General features: G+C 43.5%; 1 protein-coding gene across 4 annotated transcripts in view; it reads right to left on the reverse strand.

Annotated features, from left to right (window-relative positions):
• Positions 1 to 5,266: 5,266 nt before the first annotated feature.
• LOC118431315 (protein patched homolog 1-like) overlaps positions 5,267 to 18,047 on the reverse strand; it is a 61,328-nt gene continuing 48,547 nt past the window's right edge. For all 4 annotated transcript variants that reach the window (XM_035842435.1, XM_035842436.1, XM_035842434.1 and 1 more), the window contains exons 15-22: positions 16,860 to 17,005; positions 16,483 to 16,681; positions 15,998 to 16,269; positions 14,257 to 14,394; positions 13,287 to 13,429; positions 8,084 to 8,453; positions 7,009 to 7,260; positions 5,267 to 6,876 (exon numbers count right to left, since the gene is read on the reverse strand). In XM_035842435.1, coding sequence (XP_035698328.1) covers positions 7,009 to 7,260; positions 8,084 to 8,453; positions 13,287 to 13,429; positions 14,257 to 14,394; positions 15,998 to 16,269; positions 16,483 to 16,681; positions 16,860 to 17,005 — 1,520 coding nt within the window. In that variant the 3' untranslated portion in view covers positions 5,267 to 6,876. The remainder of the gene's footprint in view (positions 6,877 to 7,008; positions 7,261 to 8,083; positions 8,454 to 13,286; positions 13,430 to 14,256; positions 14,395 to 15,997; positions 16,270 to 16,482; positions 16,682 to 16,859; positions 17,006 to 18,047) is intronic.

Genomic DNA, 18,047 nt, shown 5'->3' on the forward strand with positions numbered 1-18,047 from the left:
AAATCCCTATGGTGCAGTAGCCAAACTATTCTCCCTATGGCAAGCATAGTTAGGCTGGTAGAGACTATATATTATTCCAACCACCTAGAGACTCGGATGGAAACAACTAAACGACCACCTTGTCGACCAGGTGTCGCCCTGAGTGTGCAGGAAACAGGTGGAACCATGGGCAGGCCCCCAGCGCTTCCAAGATCTACTTTCTGGGTGTCGCATTTCGTCAGGAATGTGTCTTGTGGGACCAGTCCACACTTGTCTTTCAACGTCAGGCGCACAACTCAAAGCAATAAACTGTTGTCACTCATTCTAATGGGCTGAGAGGGGCACTTAGTGGAGGCACGAAAATCATGTCACTTGGACTTTCCACAACATGTACATGTATCTCCAACTTCCTACATGTGTGTTCCCCTTTGGATCTGGTCTTCAAATATGAAAGTTACAGAATAATATAGTCTTTAGAGTCTAGCAGAAGAAATAGGGTAGTTTGGTACATAAAAGAATATATCTTTATCACTACACCTGTATAGCTTGTGTCATTGGCCATAGGATCCCAATTGAAATGCATATGATAAAAGTTCCTTCTTGATTATTAGTATCATTAGGTAATTTCAAGGGTATTTTCTATACACTTATATCTTTCAAATGTTAAACAAATAAGCTATCCATTCTTTCATATTACAAGTCTTTTTGACTCATTCAAATGTTGAGGTTTGGCTTTCCCACATATATATATATATATATATATATATATATATATATATATATATATATATATATATATATATATATATACATACATACATACATACATACATACATACATACATACATACATACATACATACATACATACATACATACATATATATATATATATATATATTAGATGTGTAAGTATATAAAATAAGGGGAATCAAAATAGCTTGTCTAAGCAATCCAGAAATTTAAAGGGCAATCATGCATACTCCCTTGAAAGACCAAGACAAGACTTGAGCAAATCATACCATAGGCCAGCCAGGACTGCACAGCTGAAGTGTTTCATCTTCGAGCACATCAGACAGCAAGGATACCAGTTAATAATATACCTCCTCTCTTGCTTTGAAATCTTCCAGGATTTGAGAAAAAGAAAAAAAGGGCTTGGAGACAATGTATCAAAAAGTCCTTGAAATATGAATTTTGGTGGTTGTTTCAAAATTTAAACTCTTGCAGTTTGAGTTATATACTTTTCATAAAGTTGAGTGCTGAAGGATGAAATTTGGTCACTTACAATTTCAAAAGGCACCAGGAATTTAGACAAGACAATGCATTACCTCTTCAACTTCAAGCTTCATATTTTTCTTGTTGCTGAATCCACAACAAAGCTTCAATGTTTCACCGGTACAGTTTGACATCCCTCCTTATCATAATATCTTTTCTTTTTTTTTATTTGACTCTTATACGGAAGTATTCAGACTCTTGATTTAACTCAGAAGTTGATTCAATCCTTCCATCTTCCCAAACTTGAAGACCTTACCAGGTTAAAGCATGCTCAACAAGTGTTTGGTCAATTGATCTGCAATACAAACTGTATACACCTGCTTTGCTAGCCTCCATAGTGGACTCAAGCAACAAGTCAGGCTTTAACGTGCCTTTTTTTTGTGATGGGCATACCTTGTGACCAGCCTGAAGGAACAAGTAACAATGTTACAAATATGACGTGTCATCATCAAAAAAGCCCAACTGGTCGTGTGACAAGGAAGCTACCGCTCAAATCGTTGAAAGGAAAGCTCCACATGTTCCTGTCATAGTTTGACATGTTCAGTCAGATTGGTGTCAGCGGTGCAGCCTCTGAGCTTTGATCCCTAGAAGCTTCCCAAGGTCCACAGAAAGCCCAAAAATGTCATAATTAAGGAAGGGATGTGTCCGGAGATGGGTTAAGCCAATGTTTTCCTTGCCCAAACCTGAACAAAGGTGTTCCGGATCCCCTGCTCACTGGCTGTGTGCGTTCGGCTCCCATCAAAAGTACGCACTGTGTCAAGCCCACACATAACAGGTTTATCTTCCATTATACAGAGGAAGTTAGCTGGACATGTATTCCTGTCACAAACAATAGGGGAACATCCGAGCTGAAGTGGTGGCAAAGCCGTTATTTTGTTTCTCTATGGAAGAAAGGATTCCGGATTAATGGGAGTGGGTAAGTGGGGGACAAGTGTCAAATGAGGATTATTTCTCTTTGGAGCCAACCTTGTAAATAGGAAGTGTTGGGTCTACGGACATCCTTGTTGTGCATCTCTGTCTAATCCCTATGACCTGACCGGGGGGTCCTCAGGTCTACTCAAAGCAGGGTGGGGCTGTAGGTGGTTACCTTGGCAACCAGGTATCAGGGCAGAATCTTATTGGATTCTTAACCCCATAAGGTGTTATATTAAACTATAATTTCTTTGGAACACCCATGTCCATGGCATTGATAGTCATTATTGTCAAATAGAGTTGAACAAATAGTTTTTGATTCATTACAAATCTTTTTTAGTCTCTACCAGACTCCTTGGGTCAACTGAGTTGGGTTAGCTGATAATGATATGCCAGTGGAGTTAGTGCTACATGTTGGCAACCCAAGCTGGCAGGCATATCAGCCTGGCAAATTATGATCCCTATTTTTAGGCCAATTTTTATAGCAAGCCAAGGAGTCTGTTAGAGACTAATTTGGCCTGTTATCAATCTGCTTATGTCCGATTCCCCATTGTTTCTCCTTGCTAAAACATCTTAGGGTAGGGACGGTTTGCCTGGTATCCAGCCTTATGTAGCTCCTTGGTTGTTGTGTTGGGACAAAATGCTGAGAGCAGGCTTTGAGCATCTGCTTGGAGGTTACAAAATGACAAGTGAGTATGAGAGACCAAACCTGATCCAACCATCTCTGTACTTCCATCACCCAGTGGAGAGTTTTGGGCCCACCTGGGGCAGCTCAGACTGAGGCCTGCTCAGGCCACATGACAAGCCTGACATCCAGGTATTTTTCATTTTTATTAAGGTCTCATTCCGGACTTTTGCTCTCTCATTGAAAACAACGTATTATTATGCAACTTTAATGGGCGAAAATCCAATAAAGAAACCGTTCTGCTGGAGATGTTTTAATTTCTATCACAAGAGCACTTATCCAGTAATCAATAAAAAAAATACCCTCAAAATCTGACCGATGGATCGATTTTTATAATATCTATAACTGCACAGAAAAACTATCCAGAAAGTGGGGCTTTCCTTCAGTGACCCGCTTACCGCATTACTCAGGACAAACAAACGTACACGTCCGAGAATCGCCCGAATGCCGAAACTTTTCCAACTGATCCTGTCAGAAATACACAACCTTTCATCTCAAATCCTTCGATATGACATGGGGGCGATAAAAGGCAATTTATCACCTACATAAACACACGATTTTGGGCCCCATTTATATTTTGGAAGGATCTACGTTTGAGTGTCCACCGGCGGAGTAATACCGGAACGAGACCATAACCTCTGTCTGTCTCTGTCATGTCCATCTGCTGTTTTAAGGATGTTTTAAGGTTCAAGCAGATGTGGGGAAGGCAAAAATTGACTGCAGGCTGTCCCAGGGCTGTCTCCAGCTTAAGCCTTTACAATCTCTTCTGTCACACTCATTGTCTGGGAGCCTATATTGTCAATTTTTGTTGTTAAATTTGTCATTTTTCGCTTACAGAAATAAATTTCCACCTATTTCACGCCATGAAGTTAGGATTTGAGGGACAGATGAGGTATATTTTGTCAGGTCCCAACAATCAAATTTCCCTGGGATGGAGAGACAACCCTGGGCTGTCTACTTTTTCTGACAGGGCATCTGTGATGGTCAGAAGGATGAAATGCTATCATGGCACTGCTTATCTCTTGGTTGATATTGCAAAAGGTGGGGCAACTAGCCCTGGTGCCTTCCTAGAAAACTGTAGTACAATCATGAGCACCCTTCTACATTTTGGTTGTGGGGGGAAATATGGATATTTCCACATTAGGCCACACCAATTTAATTTCTTGGTTCACGGATTCGCTCGCTCCTATTTTTTGGAAAATAAAATAAAAATTACCACTCAGCAAATTTTTACCATTAATGAAACCATTCACCAACTTTCTGGTGTAGCAAATTGGCCTTTATATTATAAGCTCCTTAAAGTGTGGGTACAGGTGCTGTTACTGTACAAGAATAGTGTTTTTGTACTTTTTTCAAGCTTAAACCTTTTTTTCTTTATGTTTTGGATTAGCCGTTACCTTTACCCCAACCATTTTACAATTTTTATTTTTATTTTTATTTCGCCCTCTCGCTCCACATTTTTTATGAAAAAATCCGTGAACCAAGAAATTAAATTGGTGTGGCCTTAACAGGGGCTTGGAGAACTCTACAAGCAGAGGTTAGGCTGTGGCTGAATTTGAATGAAAACAAAAATTTGAGTTGGCACTTAAGGTCTCAAAGCAGAGGTTAGGCTCCAGCAGTTTTTTTTTTAATATTTTTAATTTTGGGTGTTTTTATCTGACTTTTTATTTTGTAGTTTTCTTTGTTTATGTCTCGTGGCCACCAGACATGACAAACAGCCAGAGCCTAAGCTCTACTTGTCGAGATTTTGTGCTCATTTAAATTCAGTCTTCCTCCTCCCCTGAATGAGTGAAGCTGACTTTGACAGACTTTTTTGCCAGTCTGTGTCCTGGAATGGTGGGTACAACAGCTGCCAGATTCAGGATCCTAGTAGTCTACAAAATGCCATCTTAGACTAGACTTGACTGTTAATCCTTAGGCCACACCAATTTAATTTCTTGGTTCACGGATTTTTTCATAAAAAATATGGAGCGAGAGGGCGAAATAAAAATTGTAAAATGGTTGGGGTAAAGGTAAGGGCTCATCCAAGACATAAAAGAATAAAAAGTTTTCAGCTTGAAAAAGGTACAAAAACACTATTACTGTACAGTAACAGCACCTGTTCATTGAAAATTACAAAAGTAGTGTCAGTTTTTATGTTTGTCCCATTTTTCATGAATGAAAAATATAACTGCAATAATAATACCCACATTTTAAGGAGCTTATAATATAAAGGCCAATTTGCTAAACCAGAATGTTGGTGAATAGTTTCATTAATGGTGAAAATTTGCTGAGTGGTAATTTTTATTTTTAATTTATATTTTTTCCAAAAAATTGGAGCGAGCGAATCTGTGAACCAAGAAATAAAATTGGTGTGGCCTTATCACCATTACTGATTTCTACTTGATGAAGCAAACAACACACACACAAGGAGGATTATTTCAAACATTTTTCCTGTTTTATTTTATCTTTGTTAGATTGAAACTTTCTGTTCAAAACATTGGGGACCTTACACCAGGTCCGGCCTAATCTAGTACATCATGGCATACTTCAACCAATACAAAGTGTATGGACCGCTGTGCCGAAGTCTTTACACATCTTTCACAAACTCTTTCCGGCACGGTCCAGGAACTTTTAAATACAACAGTAATGTCCTACTATGGCTAGTTGTGGCTCTAAGAAAACAAAAAGAAATGAGGCATAATAACATTATATATATAAAACTCTTTAAAAATATAATCGATCTGTCACGATGAGTGTGCTTCTCTACTACTCTGTACACTACAAAAATAGACCTTTATATAAATAATTTACAAAAGAATATGACTCAATGTGAGTAACATTGCTGTTAGGGGTAACTGTAGGAGGAAAAAGAGGTGGCAGTAACTTAAAATCAGGAACAAGGTACGTGCAAGGTGAAATGTAAGCTAACAATTACAGTGGTAGCATTGGTTTCACAATAACATTACAAAAGGCTCCCCTTTTGAGGTGCCACCAAAATGCAAGGTACAGACCAGTCTAATCGTACTATTATGGCAACTGAGAACTCTTCCAACTCTAGATAGTATTTTGCTAGACTGAATACAGTTTGGCTAAGCAAAGAAACAAGAACATATGATAAGACATGCTGCTCAACTAAGGCTAAATGAATCTGCAACATTACAACGAAACTGAGGTAAAATTGACAAGGCAAGGATTTCAACTACCATTAAACAATAACAAAAGTTTTGACAGCGACGATATCAAAGAATACAAAGGCATGTATGGATAACTCTGATGTTAATTTCAAATCTCTATACAGTGTGCAAATATGTCAATATAATACAACAGACGGCATGGCTTCCATGCCTCTTTTACACTGTATCTTTAATTACACTGTACCACAATTTCCTTACATGGTGTATATGTGCATCATTATTTCATAGGGGGACTGTTACTGGACTGAGTTTCGGATGATAATATAATATATATATATAATATATATATATTTATAGATATATCTATATATACTTAGATACTTATACGAGAAGCTGAGAAATTTTCAACACTTCCACGACAATTGCCCTGGCGGATCCTTATACGACATTATCGCAGGACTTATTCATACAGCATTATTTTCACAAAATTTACAAAATTCTGGCACTATCATAATTATTATAATCACTGGCTTACTATCAGTGCCCCTCCAAACTACAATACATTGATATGCTCTTTTCCAAGTCCTTCCATCAATACAGATGTATTCTACACCTTGTATGGGTTCCACAAACTTGCAAAAGAGGATTTTACACTAATAATGTAGCGGGAAGGAGCACTGTTATAGTTTACATGGTGAATGAATGAATGTGTTCGTGGGTTTATAGGCAGTGGTACAAAGTCCTGATCATAAATAAATAAACTTTACCAAGTACTATACTTCACTCTTTCACAAAAAACGCTCTTCATAAAAATCAAAGTCTTCAAGAAATCTCATCGATCAACTGTTACTTGCCCTGAGTTCACTTCTTCCACATTTTCCTACCCTACTGACTGTACAGCATGGAAACCTGCAGAACATGAAAAAAAAAAAAAATTTTAATTAGCAACATATTAACCAACACAGCATGACAAAGGTAGCAAGATTGAGTTTAAAAGGGGGAAATTGTGAAAAGGTGGAACATAAGAAAATGAAAACCCACCTATTTCTCACTGCTTCTACTTGAATCTGAAGAATTATACTCCAGTTCATACAACTTGGGTACGTCGTCCCGCCGTCGTTTTGAGTATCTATAGGAGTCCGCTGACGCGTCGTCTGTGGGTTGGCCAATCTGTACAGTCACAGACGTTGTGGCGGTGACGGTCGTCACATGATGCGACGGTTGTTGGTAGGCGCGGGACTTGCTCTTGGGCGGCCGTTTTGGTCTATTTGTCTGTCTTTCTGTTGGCCTCACCTACAGAAAATAAGGAAGAAGGAAAACAAAAGGTTACAATGTACTCTCAACACATTGTGGGACTGAAGCAAATGAATTACATACACCATACTGTCACATACCCAGCCCCCTATCAAGCATGCAAAGAACTGCAAGCCACATTGCCTTTTGTTATATTGACAATCGCAACAGAGGAAACAACAGAACAGCATCAATGGAGGAAACTTAAAACTGTTTCAGATGCAGGGCTACATCATTCTAGTTAGTTTGTCATTATACAAGCTCTGCTGCCCCTTTTAAGACCCACCCAACTTCTAATAATATCCAAAAATCTCTCCTTATCCTTGTGTAATGCACTGGAAAGTGCAGATCTTATCTCCTGGGCCAAGGTGGCACCAGAGCAAGAAAGGAAAATACTGGAGGGTCTGAATAGCTAACAGCTGAATCAAACATTAGAGGGGGAGCTTAGAGCCACAACCAGCAACTGGACTGTACAGGCCAGACAGGGGGAGGTTTGGCCCTACTCTGATGCTATCTGCCAGGCAACATAAGCCAAGAAAACAAGGCAGGTGACTGCATGCATGCCAACATCAACCAGCGGATATTCTTCAGCTGTCTCTAGTCTTGATGGGGGGGACAAATTTTTTTCCTACAGTGTGGCTTTTTGTCTCTCAATTTAGACCTTTTGCTCAAAAGTCGTATTTTTAGGCTGTTTTAATAATCTATTTTGTCTAATTTTCTACACGGTCTACCAGCTTCATCAACAGTACAAAGGGTGAGACAGTGAATATAAAGGTAGTTAGCGGCATGTTCTTTTAAGTACAATTGTGTTACGTGTACTTACCGGGGCGTTATATTTTGTCCGCTTTGGGCCGCAGCGCAGGTAGCCTGTTTCCACCGTGACCTCAGGTGACACCACGATGTCTGAATGCCTCTGCTGGAGGTACTGGTCCCCGAGGCCGGAGAACGCAATCTCGTTGTTGAAGAGATCGGACCCTAACGAGTCTGACCGCTGCACCCTGGGATACGTGTCCATGGGCACGCCGGTCTCAAACGGCGGTGTGGGAGGCGGCGTCGGTGTCGGGAGATGCGTGGCGTTGTTCGCGGGTTTGACTTCCGGGCCGGGTCCGATCAACGACAGGAGTACGGGGAGGAGAATCAAGCCGTTTAGCAGGCCGATGATCACCAGCGCCACCAGCACGTAGAAGAAATACCTGCCGAAATATCAAAAGAGAAAGTTTTGATCAGTACATTTTCAGGCACTTTTTAGTTGGCCATTATAAAGCCATTGATACAGGTAAGGTTAGGAGAGAATTTCAACTCCAATGGTTACTAGTCAACAATGGTAAGAGCAAATCTTAGCAAGTTTTCACATGTCGTGGGCAACACAACATTATCTACAAGAAATGTCTCAAGGACCTTTGCGACAAATATGAACATTACATCATATAGAGGTAATCTAGCCAATATCATGTTGGGAACATTTTGCTGTGTTATTCCATTCAACACTTCCAGCTGAGGTGTTACATAATCCATGTATGATGCTTGCCAACATAGACCACACATAAAGACCAACATTCCGCTTCTCTCAGCCAGGCTGCTTGCCCACCAAGAGCTACGCTGGTATAGCCGCTGGATTGCTTTGACTCCCAACCTAGGGCACCTTTCATGTTGCTGATAGCTGATACCGCCACTGCTCTTAGTTTATTCTAAGTTATTTTGGGGGCTAGTTGTTACACATGGATCTCCCCTATCAGTTAGGCCAGCATTGGAATGCCTGACCCCCAATAAAACCACATATCCCAGAGGACTTCACCAAAGACTCCGCTTCAAGTGTACCTTTGGAAAAACACTCTTCCACAACTGATAGGTGGCAGAACTGACTACTGACACATCATGCAGACGGTGGCTATAAAATATGGTTATTCTTTCGAATTACCTAATGAGACTGTAGCTTGCTTACACAAATATGCCTGAGCACTTTGAAGCTGTCAAGCCTGGCCTAGTTTTGCCTACATAAACAACAGCCTGCTGGGGGAAGGAAGTGAGGCAGGGGGGGTTTAGGGTTTATTCTAATTGCACCTTTAAATGAAAACACGTCATTCCTCTGGGATAAAAGCAACCAGGGTCTCCTGTGTGGTTTATAATAGCCAAAATACAAACAAATATGTCTGTAGAGGACAAGCGTGTTTTTACAACAGACCTAAACAGTGTAACACAAACGACAGGGTGTTTCCTTTATTACAGACTTGTAGCCACCGGGAGGTTGGGGCAGGTATGAGGGTCCTGACAGGAGTAAGGCTTCCTGCCAGGCTGGGGCTGCCCCCATTCCACAGCCTGCTGCCTACAACAGGTCCAGCCAGGAAAGCTGATAGCATCACTGGCCTCAGGCTGCAACCATGCACCAAGACTGGGCAGGCACTGTGTGGGGCCAGTGGGGTAGAGGGGGAGGGGGGCACAGTGTCCACAGAAGGGGCCACGACCCCCTCCCTCCTTATTAGAGGGGCACCCCCAGGCCACCCACTGGGACTTCCAGTCCTCCTGGCTGCAAGCAGATGTCAGGCCACATTAGTGATAACAACTCCAGTAAATGTGGCGCTGCATCAAACCTGGCATAAATTCTCCCCACACAACTGCCTCTACAGAAAAGGGGTCACTTCACCCAAAAGGCTGGGGTCAGTGCCTGTAGCCTGGCAATGGTGGCCCCCAGAACAACACCGAGGGGCCACACAGGCCCTGCCGTACTGCCCCTGGACAAGTAACATAAACAGGGCATCCACAACCTGCTGGAAGCTGTTTCCCCTCTCCCCATTCCTTCATGACTCTCCTCTAAACACCACTGATCTGCAGCACCCTTTCCAGGCCTGGCAGACAGGCCTATCAACACAGCATGCCATCTGAGGTGCAGCCTCAGCACAACTTCTACACTACTCCCCTCTGCAAGCTTACAAATCCACCTCCCCTCTCAGAGAGAAACTCAGGGAAAAGCTAACACATAACAATTCCTGTTCCCTGACAACAGTTCCCACAACTTCATCATTTCTGCACCACATCAGAGGGACTGACAAGAGAACATTTATGGGGGACTGACTTGTTTACTGCTGATTTATTTATGTTGGATTGTGAGGAATGCTCAGATGACAGTCTCCAGAGCAAGCCAGGATAAACAACTGGTCAGAACCCCAACACACACTGCCTCTGTCTGTCCTTTTAGGGTCTTCCTTTCCTTTAATACATATTATCCCAAACTGCTGTTGGCTTAGACTTTGTGATCTGCACATGACTGATACTTGATAAAGCTGACAGTTTACAAGGCAGCTGAATCTGTGTTATCTCCCTCCCCTGTTGGTCAATAAAAAGTGCGCCAGTATTTTCTACTGGGTGTGTCATGGCTGGTGGTAGGGTTGATAGGACCCCACTGGCCTGAACTTTGGCTACTCTGAAACAGAGATGAATATGGCTGCTCGCTAAATAAACATTCTGGCCCATTTCCTGCCCCCACAAATCCTTCCAAATGTCCCGACACACTCTCTGTCCCGCTGAGGCATCACCTACAAGGCCATATGCTGCTCCCGTGGTATCGTGGCATACGCCGCTCACACGGCAAGCTAGGCTAACAGACAAGGGGCTTGCAATGCGCTATTCACATCACCTTGTGCTTCAAAACTTGTGCTTTTCAGAACAGCCCAATTTGGGGGATGTAGGCTTGATGGAGATGCTACATAAACAAGCTGGGGGTTTATGCAGAAGCAGGGAGGGACCTGGGGAACACCAAGGCAAGCAAAGCCCCTCCCCCACCAGCCTGAAATGTGGGAACCATCTGTGCTCCTCCATGAAACAAGAACCAAGAAAAATACACAGCCATGCCACAGCCAGCCTGCCTCCATGTGCTGCTGACATTTTCCCCAAAACAGATTATCTTTCCCACCCAGGGCTGAGCGGACCCAACTGCCAGTGGAATTCTACACTGTTGCAACTTGGAGGGGCCTCAGGAGGGGGAATTCTACTAGAATTCTACAGCAGGGAGGAAACAGTCAACTCCCTTGGGGAAGAGAGTTGGGTGTCTCAAGTGTGGATATGACAACTCAATCTTATGATAAAAATCTGCCAAGTCATGTTTGATTGTTGGGAAATAAGGGAAGCAGTAAATTAAAGCAAGTTACAGAGGGTAGAGCTCCCTTCTTCCTCACCTTTCACAGAAGACGTAACGGTTGGTCCCTACAAGTGCTGTCAACTACAAGTGGCAGCCTGGGAGGCATCTCCTCAAACTTGATTTTCTAATTTGGAAATTGTCACTGGGCTGACACAGTGACCCCAGAAGTCAGCCCTCCCCCACCCTACCTGCCCCGCCCCCACTCCTGTGTCAGCGCTGGGCCCCCCTCACCCACAGATGTCACAAAACGGACCTTACAAGCCAATTAAAGTCTGGGAGCAGCTTGGGAACAAATTAGCAAAAATGTGTGGCACAAGCATATCATTATGGAGCCTGTCAACTTGGATTTGGCAGGCGACAGCCAACACAGATTTGGGTTGAAGGGCTGAAAGGGGTACAAAAATATAGCAAGGCCAACACGTGCTGGGACTCCCCAACCACCCAGTATGATTACCCCAAGCCCTCCCATTACCAGCCAAGAAATATTGGGTTCCACAAGATATACTTTTAATTGAGGCCAGTTTGCTAGAAACCAGAGCTAGGATTGGAGCAAATCCGCACTGAAATCCGAACGGGAGGGCGATCGTAACGTGAAGACAAACAACAATCAAATGTAAACCTAGCAACAAAGCCATTTTCTTCTGCTACACCCCATCATTAACGATTTTTAAGGCAAGGCCGTCATCTGGAAAATTTTATCCCTTCAACTACATAAGCAAAGCGGGAGACACCATGGGGCAGCTGGCGACAGTAGCTTGTTGCTGCTACAGCAATGACAACAGGGCTCCTTCCAAGTTTGGCCAAGCCACTGACAAAACCATAGGCATGATAAAAGTGCCCGTAAACTATGCCAACAAACTTCTCCTTCTTACACACACTTACAAATATCTGACTTTGCTTCAGCTTTCTCCATGGGGGGTGGCGATGGGGGCAGGAATACGAGCAGAAGGTTGTCAGGGCAACAACCTTTACAGCGGGGAGGGGATCAGGCACAGTACTGTGTTTTTCAAAGTTTGCTATCTTTAGGTGCAATTACTCCTGGAAATAGTTAAGAACTCAGCACCAGGGTCTACGCTATCCCGGAGGCCTCACAAAGTCAGTGTGGAGGATTCACTCTGTGATCCTGGCAAATCAGCTCCAGTTGCTTTTACTTAAGTTCGTCATCCTCCCCTGTGGAGGGTTCAATCCAGTTCAACACTCCTTCCTTGAACTTTGGATACCATCAACAAGTCTGTTCCACTCTGCCTACAGCCTATAACTAAAAAGAAAAAAAATTCTCCTGTTTGGCAGGCAGAGTTGCCAACCATAACATTTCTCCAATCTGGATCTCTTCAGACCCGGCCCGCGGCTCTCGCCTGTAAACGTTTGAGTCGCCCAGTAAACTTTCCTGACTGGCCTGGCTGTAAACGTTCCTTCCAACCTGTAAACCATCCCGACAGTCCCCCCAAACAAAAGCCACCCAATACACAATTGTCCCACACTGGGCTGCCTCCCCACTGAGCTCTGTCTAGACCCAACTCATAAACTGCCACTTTCTGTCCCCAGAGACTGACATCCAGGAATACTTTTTCATTACCTGGACAGGAGAATGCACTGCTCTTATATTACTCTTGCTAGACTGTCCGCAGGTAAATCCAGGAGTTCGGAGACATCAACAAGTCATTAACAACTTGAAGCCACAAAACTGTGCAGGGGCCATGGACAGGGGCCAAGTTAGCCCACACAGAGCTTTGGTGAACATGTTGACAACCAAGATGTACCTCCTTGTGCAAAATGCTTTGATGCAAGGCAAGGTTTCATTGAAATCTTGGGCAGGTAATATCTTGAGATTTTAAGAAGGATTTAGAGCTATCCTTGAGTAAACTATATTGTACTGAAGGAAGGCGTGACTTACAAGACGATAAACTCGAACTCCGACCCTGCCAGCATGACAACACCCAGGAGCGTTGAGATGGCTCCATCGATAACCGGTGACATCATGTGCTCCAGCGCAGATACCATTCGCTCGTTTCTGTCTCCCAACGATGTTACATATGCCTGGAATACAACCAAGGTATCAAATTGATGCAATCAAACAATATTCTGTATTGATGTTATAATCAAATCTTAATTTTCTGTTTAACAAAATTAATGAAAAATGGCTTTGCAGATTTTTCCAAACCTGGCAAAATTCTATTACACTGTGACAGAAATATACAAAGCTAGAACAGAAACAACATGGTGGCATGTACCTAAACTGACAGGTTAAACTTTACTGTAAGACGTTGAAATACAAGACTAAGATTGCCAATGTTCCCAGCGATTCCCAAAGTCAAAGCGACCATTGTTACAGGTGCAAGGACAAGTCTGCAGGTGTTCATATGATTGTATTCTTCTCCATACCCACAAAATACCAGGCAAAATAACCTGTTACAAAAACAACAAAGCACTTTCCTATAAAACATAACCTTCCAAAAATCTTTTTGAGGAAAACTTCTGAAGTGTGAAATTAATTTTCAGCTTGTCTTCAGTCCATATTTACCACTGCAACTCAGCGAAATGTTGTTTTGGGGGAGAGAAACTGTAAATTTCTTGTTTTACCACCCAGCTCGACAAGTGAGTAATAAATAATGTGCCTCCTCTGGCAACACCACTGGAATACATTACTCTATACTTTTAGCTACACCTGTGCTGCAAAGTGGAGTCATCCGGGGGTCAAACCTCCAACGGAAATGACAGCTATAAATTCCCCATGCCTCCGTAATTACAAGGTGTTTCTGGTCCGGTTAAAGATTATTGATCACTGCAATAACTCATTAATGGTTACAAGCTGTCTTTCGCTGTCGAAAATGTTTGTCAACCGGGGGTAAGGAAGAAATACTTACAAAGCATATGTGGACGGTGAATTCCACGCCGATGCCGACGGAAGCGATGATAATGACAGCGGGGATGGCGGAGAGCTTGATCCCGAGAAGGCCCATCACGCCAAACAGTTCCACCGCCATCATGGCGAGCACCGACACCTGGAAGTGCAGTCAGAAAACCCGTCAGTTGTTACTGGCACGTTTCAACTTGGAGCTAGACTTGCCACAAATTCCCAAACACGATACAAATCAACGCTTGTTTCTAAGAGTATGCCCACTGGTAGGCAGTAAGGCTGGTTGGAGGAAAGGGGAACATAATTTTTTTGCCTCCCTTCTCAACAAACTGACACTTCTAGTCCCACCTGTCAGTCATTCCCACATTATATCCCAGCTCTGTGTACTTTCTCCTGCACCCCATAATTACGGCCCTCCAACCCAGCAATCAGGACCTACAGCCAATCACAGGGGGACCGAGGCCTGGGGCTCCCAGCTGACAACTCTCAGTATTCCACTCATAAATCAGATTCTTTACGGGTCAGGACACCAAAGTCTGCCTGTCAACGGTAAGCCAGGACTGCTGGAAGGAAAGTCTCCCCCCAAACTTGTTGCCGACGGACGTTGTCTTCCCCGAGAAGTTGGGATGGGCCCTGCAGGCCTTGTTTTGGAAGGACGGCGACGTCACTCCACAACAAAACCACCCAGGGGGATGCACAGACGCACAACATAAACCCGCTGTGCCATTAGAGAGTTGGGAACAACACAGGAGTGTTGGTGGCAAGCCTGGCAAGGTCGGCCCATTCATCTCAGCAATGCAGGGCCTGGGGCAGAGGGGATTGCGAAGGAGCAGTGCACCTTTGTTGGGTGACTGACGTGACGAGCCTCCCGGCAAAATCCGAGGCCTAATCATCTCTGCCACTTGTTATAGTCTCCTTGAACAGACAAAACACTAATTTGTTCCGAGGCCTGTCAATGGGAATAAGGGGTGGTGTCCTCAGCTGATAGGAAAAAATCCTTGGAATTTTCCTGGCTGTCCCCATTCCAACTGTGACTCAGAATTTTGTCTGTGTATCCCAACATGGTACCAACAACAAACTGTGGCCACATTACAGGCATTAACGACCTACAAGCTTCGCAACATGCTCCGATTAGCATTACTCATCCTCTGCTACACATGCATTATTGAGTTGACAACACAAGTCGAAGTGAACAATAAAACACAGACAACAGGCCACTTTTTTTTACTACTGGTTTCACGGCAGTCCTTTCTGGGGGAGCGCAATTTTCGGGGGAAGTTGAGAAGACGAAATCGAATTACGGGTGTCTGGCGCCACAAGAGTGAAACATGTCTCACAATTCTCTGCACTTCGTTAAGTTAACCGACTAGTGGACCTCCTGCTTTCCCACCTATCCTCACACAATTTCCCTTCACTACAATAATCACATAATTTTGTTAATCCACTTTAATTACTACATCTGTGCACATGCCATTTCCTGCACTTTACAACTCAGTAAACCTGAACATTCACAGCTTAACTGGAAGGACCAGACCGGAACAAAGAGTGGGAAAAGTCTGGTGGAAGATATGAGAGGACAAAAAAGAAAACAAATCGTATCAACTAGAATTTGGACAATCTTAACGCATGACAAGGACATCTACCCCATACCAAACAGAAAAAAAATTATCAAAACTTTCCCGATTTTTCCCACCATGTTTCCTGCCTGTACCTTTTATTGTTAATCTTGACAGGAAAAACAGACTTACCACAATCAGGGCCAGCCACGGGTTGACCATCACGATGGCGACCACGACAAAGATGGCGGCCAGGACCGCGGCCAGAGCGACCATGAGATAGTAGCGCAGGAAGATGTACTGCTCCCAGTAGGTGAAGGGCACTCCCAGCGGGTACGTGGGCACTTCGGACTCCTCGCACACCTCGCGAACCTCCTTGATGAGCTGGATGTACTCCGAAGTGCCCTTCAACCCGCTCACATAGAAACTGAACTGGCTGTAGTTGATGGGCTGGGACTTGGGAACTGTACAATGGAAGAAACACAACATTATTACAAACTATACTCTTATGTGGAGAAATTGCATATTGCATTTTTTGTACCCACTTTTCCTTTTCATTGCTATCTTTCAAGTTTCAACCCTCACAGTAAGATTAGAGCGTATATTTAAAGTTCAAACAGGGGCTTTGAGAATGTTGAATATGAACATACTAGACTACAGTATCACAATATACTTACTTCTAAGCTCATACTCTGGGATGGTGTCCAGGTTGTCATGGTCGTTTCTATCCACACCCCACTGTTCTGGCTCTGGGCGGATCGCGGCCTGCGACGCCGTGTAGGCGAAGGTGTCGTCATTGACCCACGCGGTTAGGTAGATGTAGAAGGCCTTGCTGTTGATGACACCATTGCTGTCGATGAGCCGGTTACTGTACAGCTGTGGACACAAGAGACATGCTAGTCAGATGTTGTTGAGTTTTCATGTCTAAGTTGCAGAAATGTAAGAAAAGAATGGAAGTTTGTCTAAGTCAGTGAGAGTGGAGGCAACATATTCAAAAGTTAAACTTTTGTTTCAACAGTTATGCTCCATTTTTTTTAGCGATTCTTGCTCTTACCTGGTCTTTGTTGATGGGGTTGTCGTTGTCTCCCGTCTGGACCAGAAGCTTGTATCCCATCACCCCCTCGTTGGTGGCGTTGTAGAACCACTTGTTTCGCTGGATGCGCCCAAGCTGCCAGTCTTCATCGAAGTGAGCCTGGACATCTGTACGGGGAGCAACAAATAACAGAATTCCTTCAGAAACAGAAGTTACATGCTTGCAACAAGTTCAGGGCATTTCATCCGTCAACAACAGTATATCAATGCGTTTTCAATTGGATTTTTATCCATTTGTTGTTAAAACCTAAAAATATTTCTTGACTGGATACAGATTTTAGAGCCTAGAGAGAGTCACATTCCCTCTACTCAGTGGAAGTTAAAAGTAAGTTAAGGCCTTCTAATTAATATTTTTATCCAGACATCTGGCACTGAAGTAAAACTAACAAACTGGTAGGCGGGGTTGTGGCAGGGACTGGCTAACCTGACACCCTCCCTCCCCACCTGAAGTGACAACTCCATAAGCACACCTTTCACTTCAGTAAGCCTGCTATGTAAACAGGATCCTCCCAGTCTGTGTGGTGCCTACACCCCACTGGTATGTTAGCTGTCAAACTTGAACTCACAGGACCATCAAAGCACACTCCACCCATCTAATGCTTACAGAAGGACTACACGTTTTAATCTGACAACGTATCTACTTCCACAACAGACGTAACAACAGAATTCTACACATCCTAATCCTCTCTCTCCTTACTTTGGCTTTGAGTTAGAAGGCAAACACTTTCCATTGATTTTTGTAAAATCGAAAAAGAGGACCTTGCAATAACTTGCTTGATTTCAACAATAATGCGCCCCTTTAACTTAGTAGTTATGCCAATAGCAAGGTCCACCATTGGGAAATGTACATAATAGAAAAGAGAATTGCAGAAATCTGAAATGTCCAACTGTGGTTGTGGGCTGGTTAGTGATGGGGGTTGATGGCCTCTGAAGGTCGTGTTACATCTGAACCTGACTGTAAACACAGTTCTGAAAGGGTCTGGTGCCTGACCGCAACCCGGCCGCTTGCCGCCAATTCAGTCTGCTTGTTGTGCATCAACCTTACCCCCTACCAAGACTAAGGAACCTCTGGGGACAGGCACAGAGGCACAGGGAAATCTCTACCCATCTCCATGAATTGTCTGAAACTGTGCTAGATAGATAGAAGAAG

Source organism: Branchiostoma floridae, chromosome 15, assembly GCF_000003815.2.
Source record: "Branchiostoma floridae strain S238N-H82 chromosome 15, Bfl_VNyyK, whole genome shotgun sequence".
NCBI lineage: Eukaryota > Metazoa > Chordata > Leptocardii > Amphioxiformes > Branchiostomatidae > Branchiostoma > Branchiostoma floridae.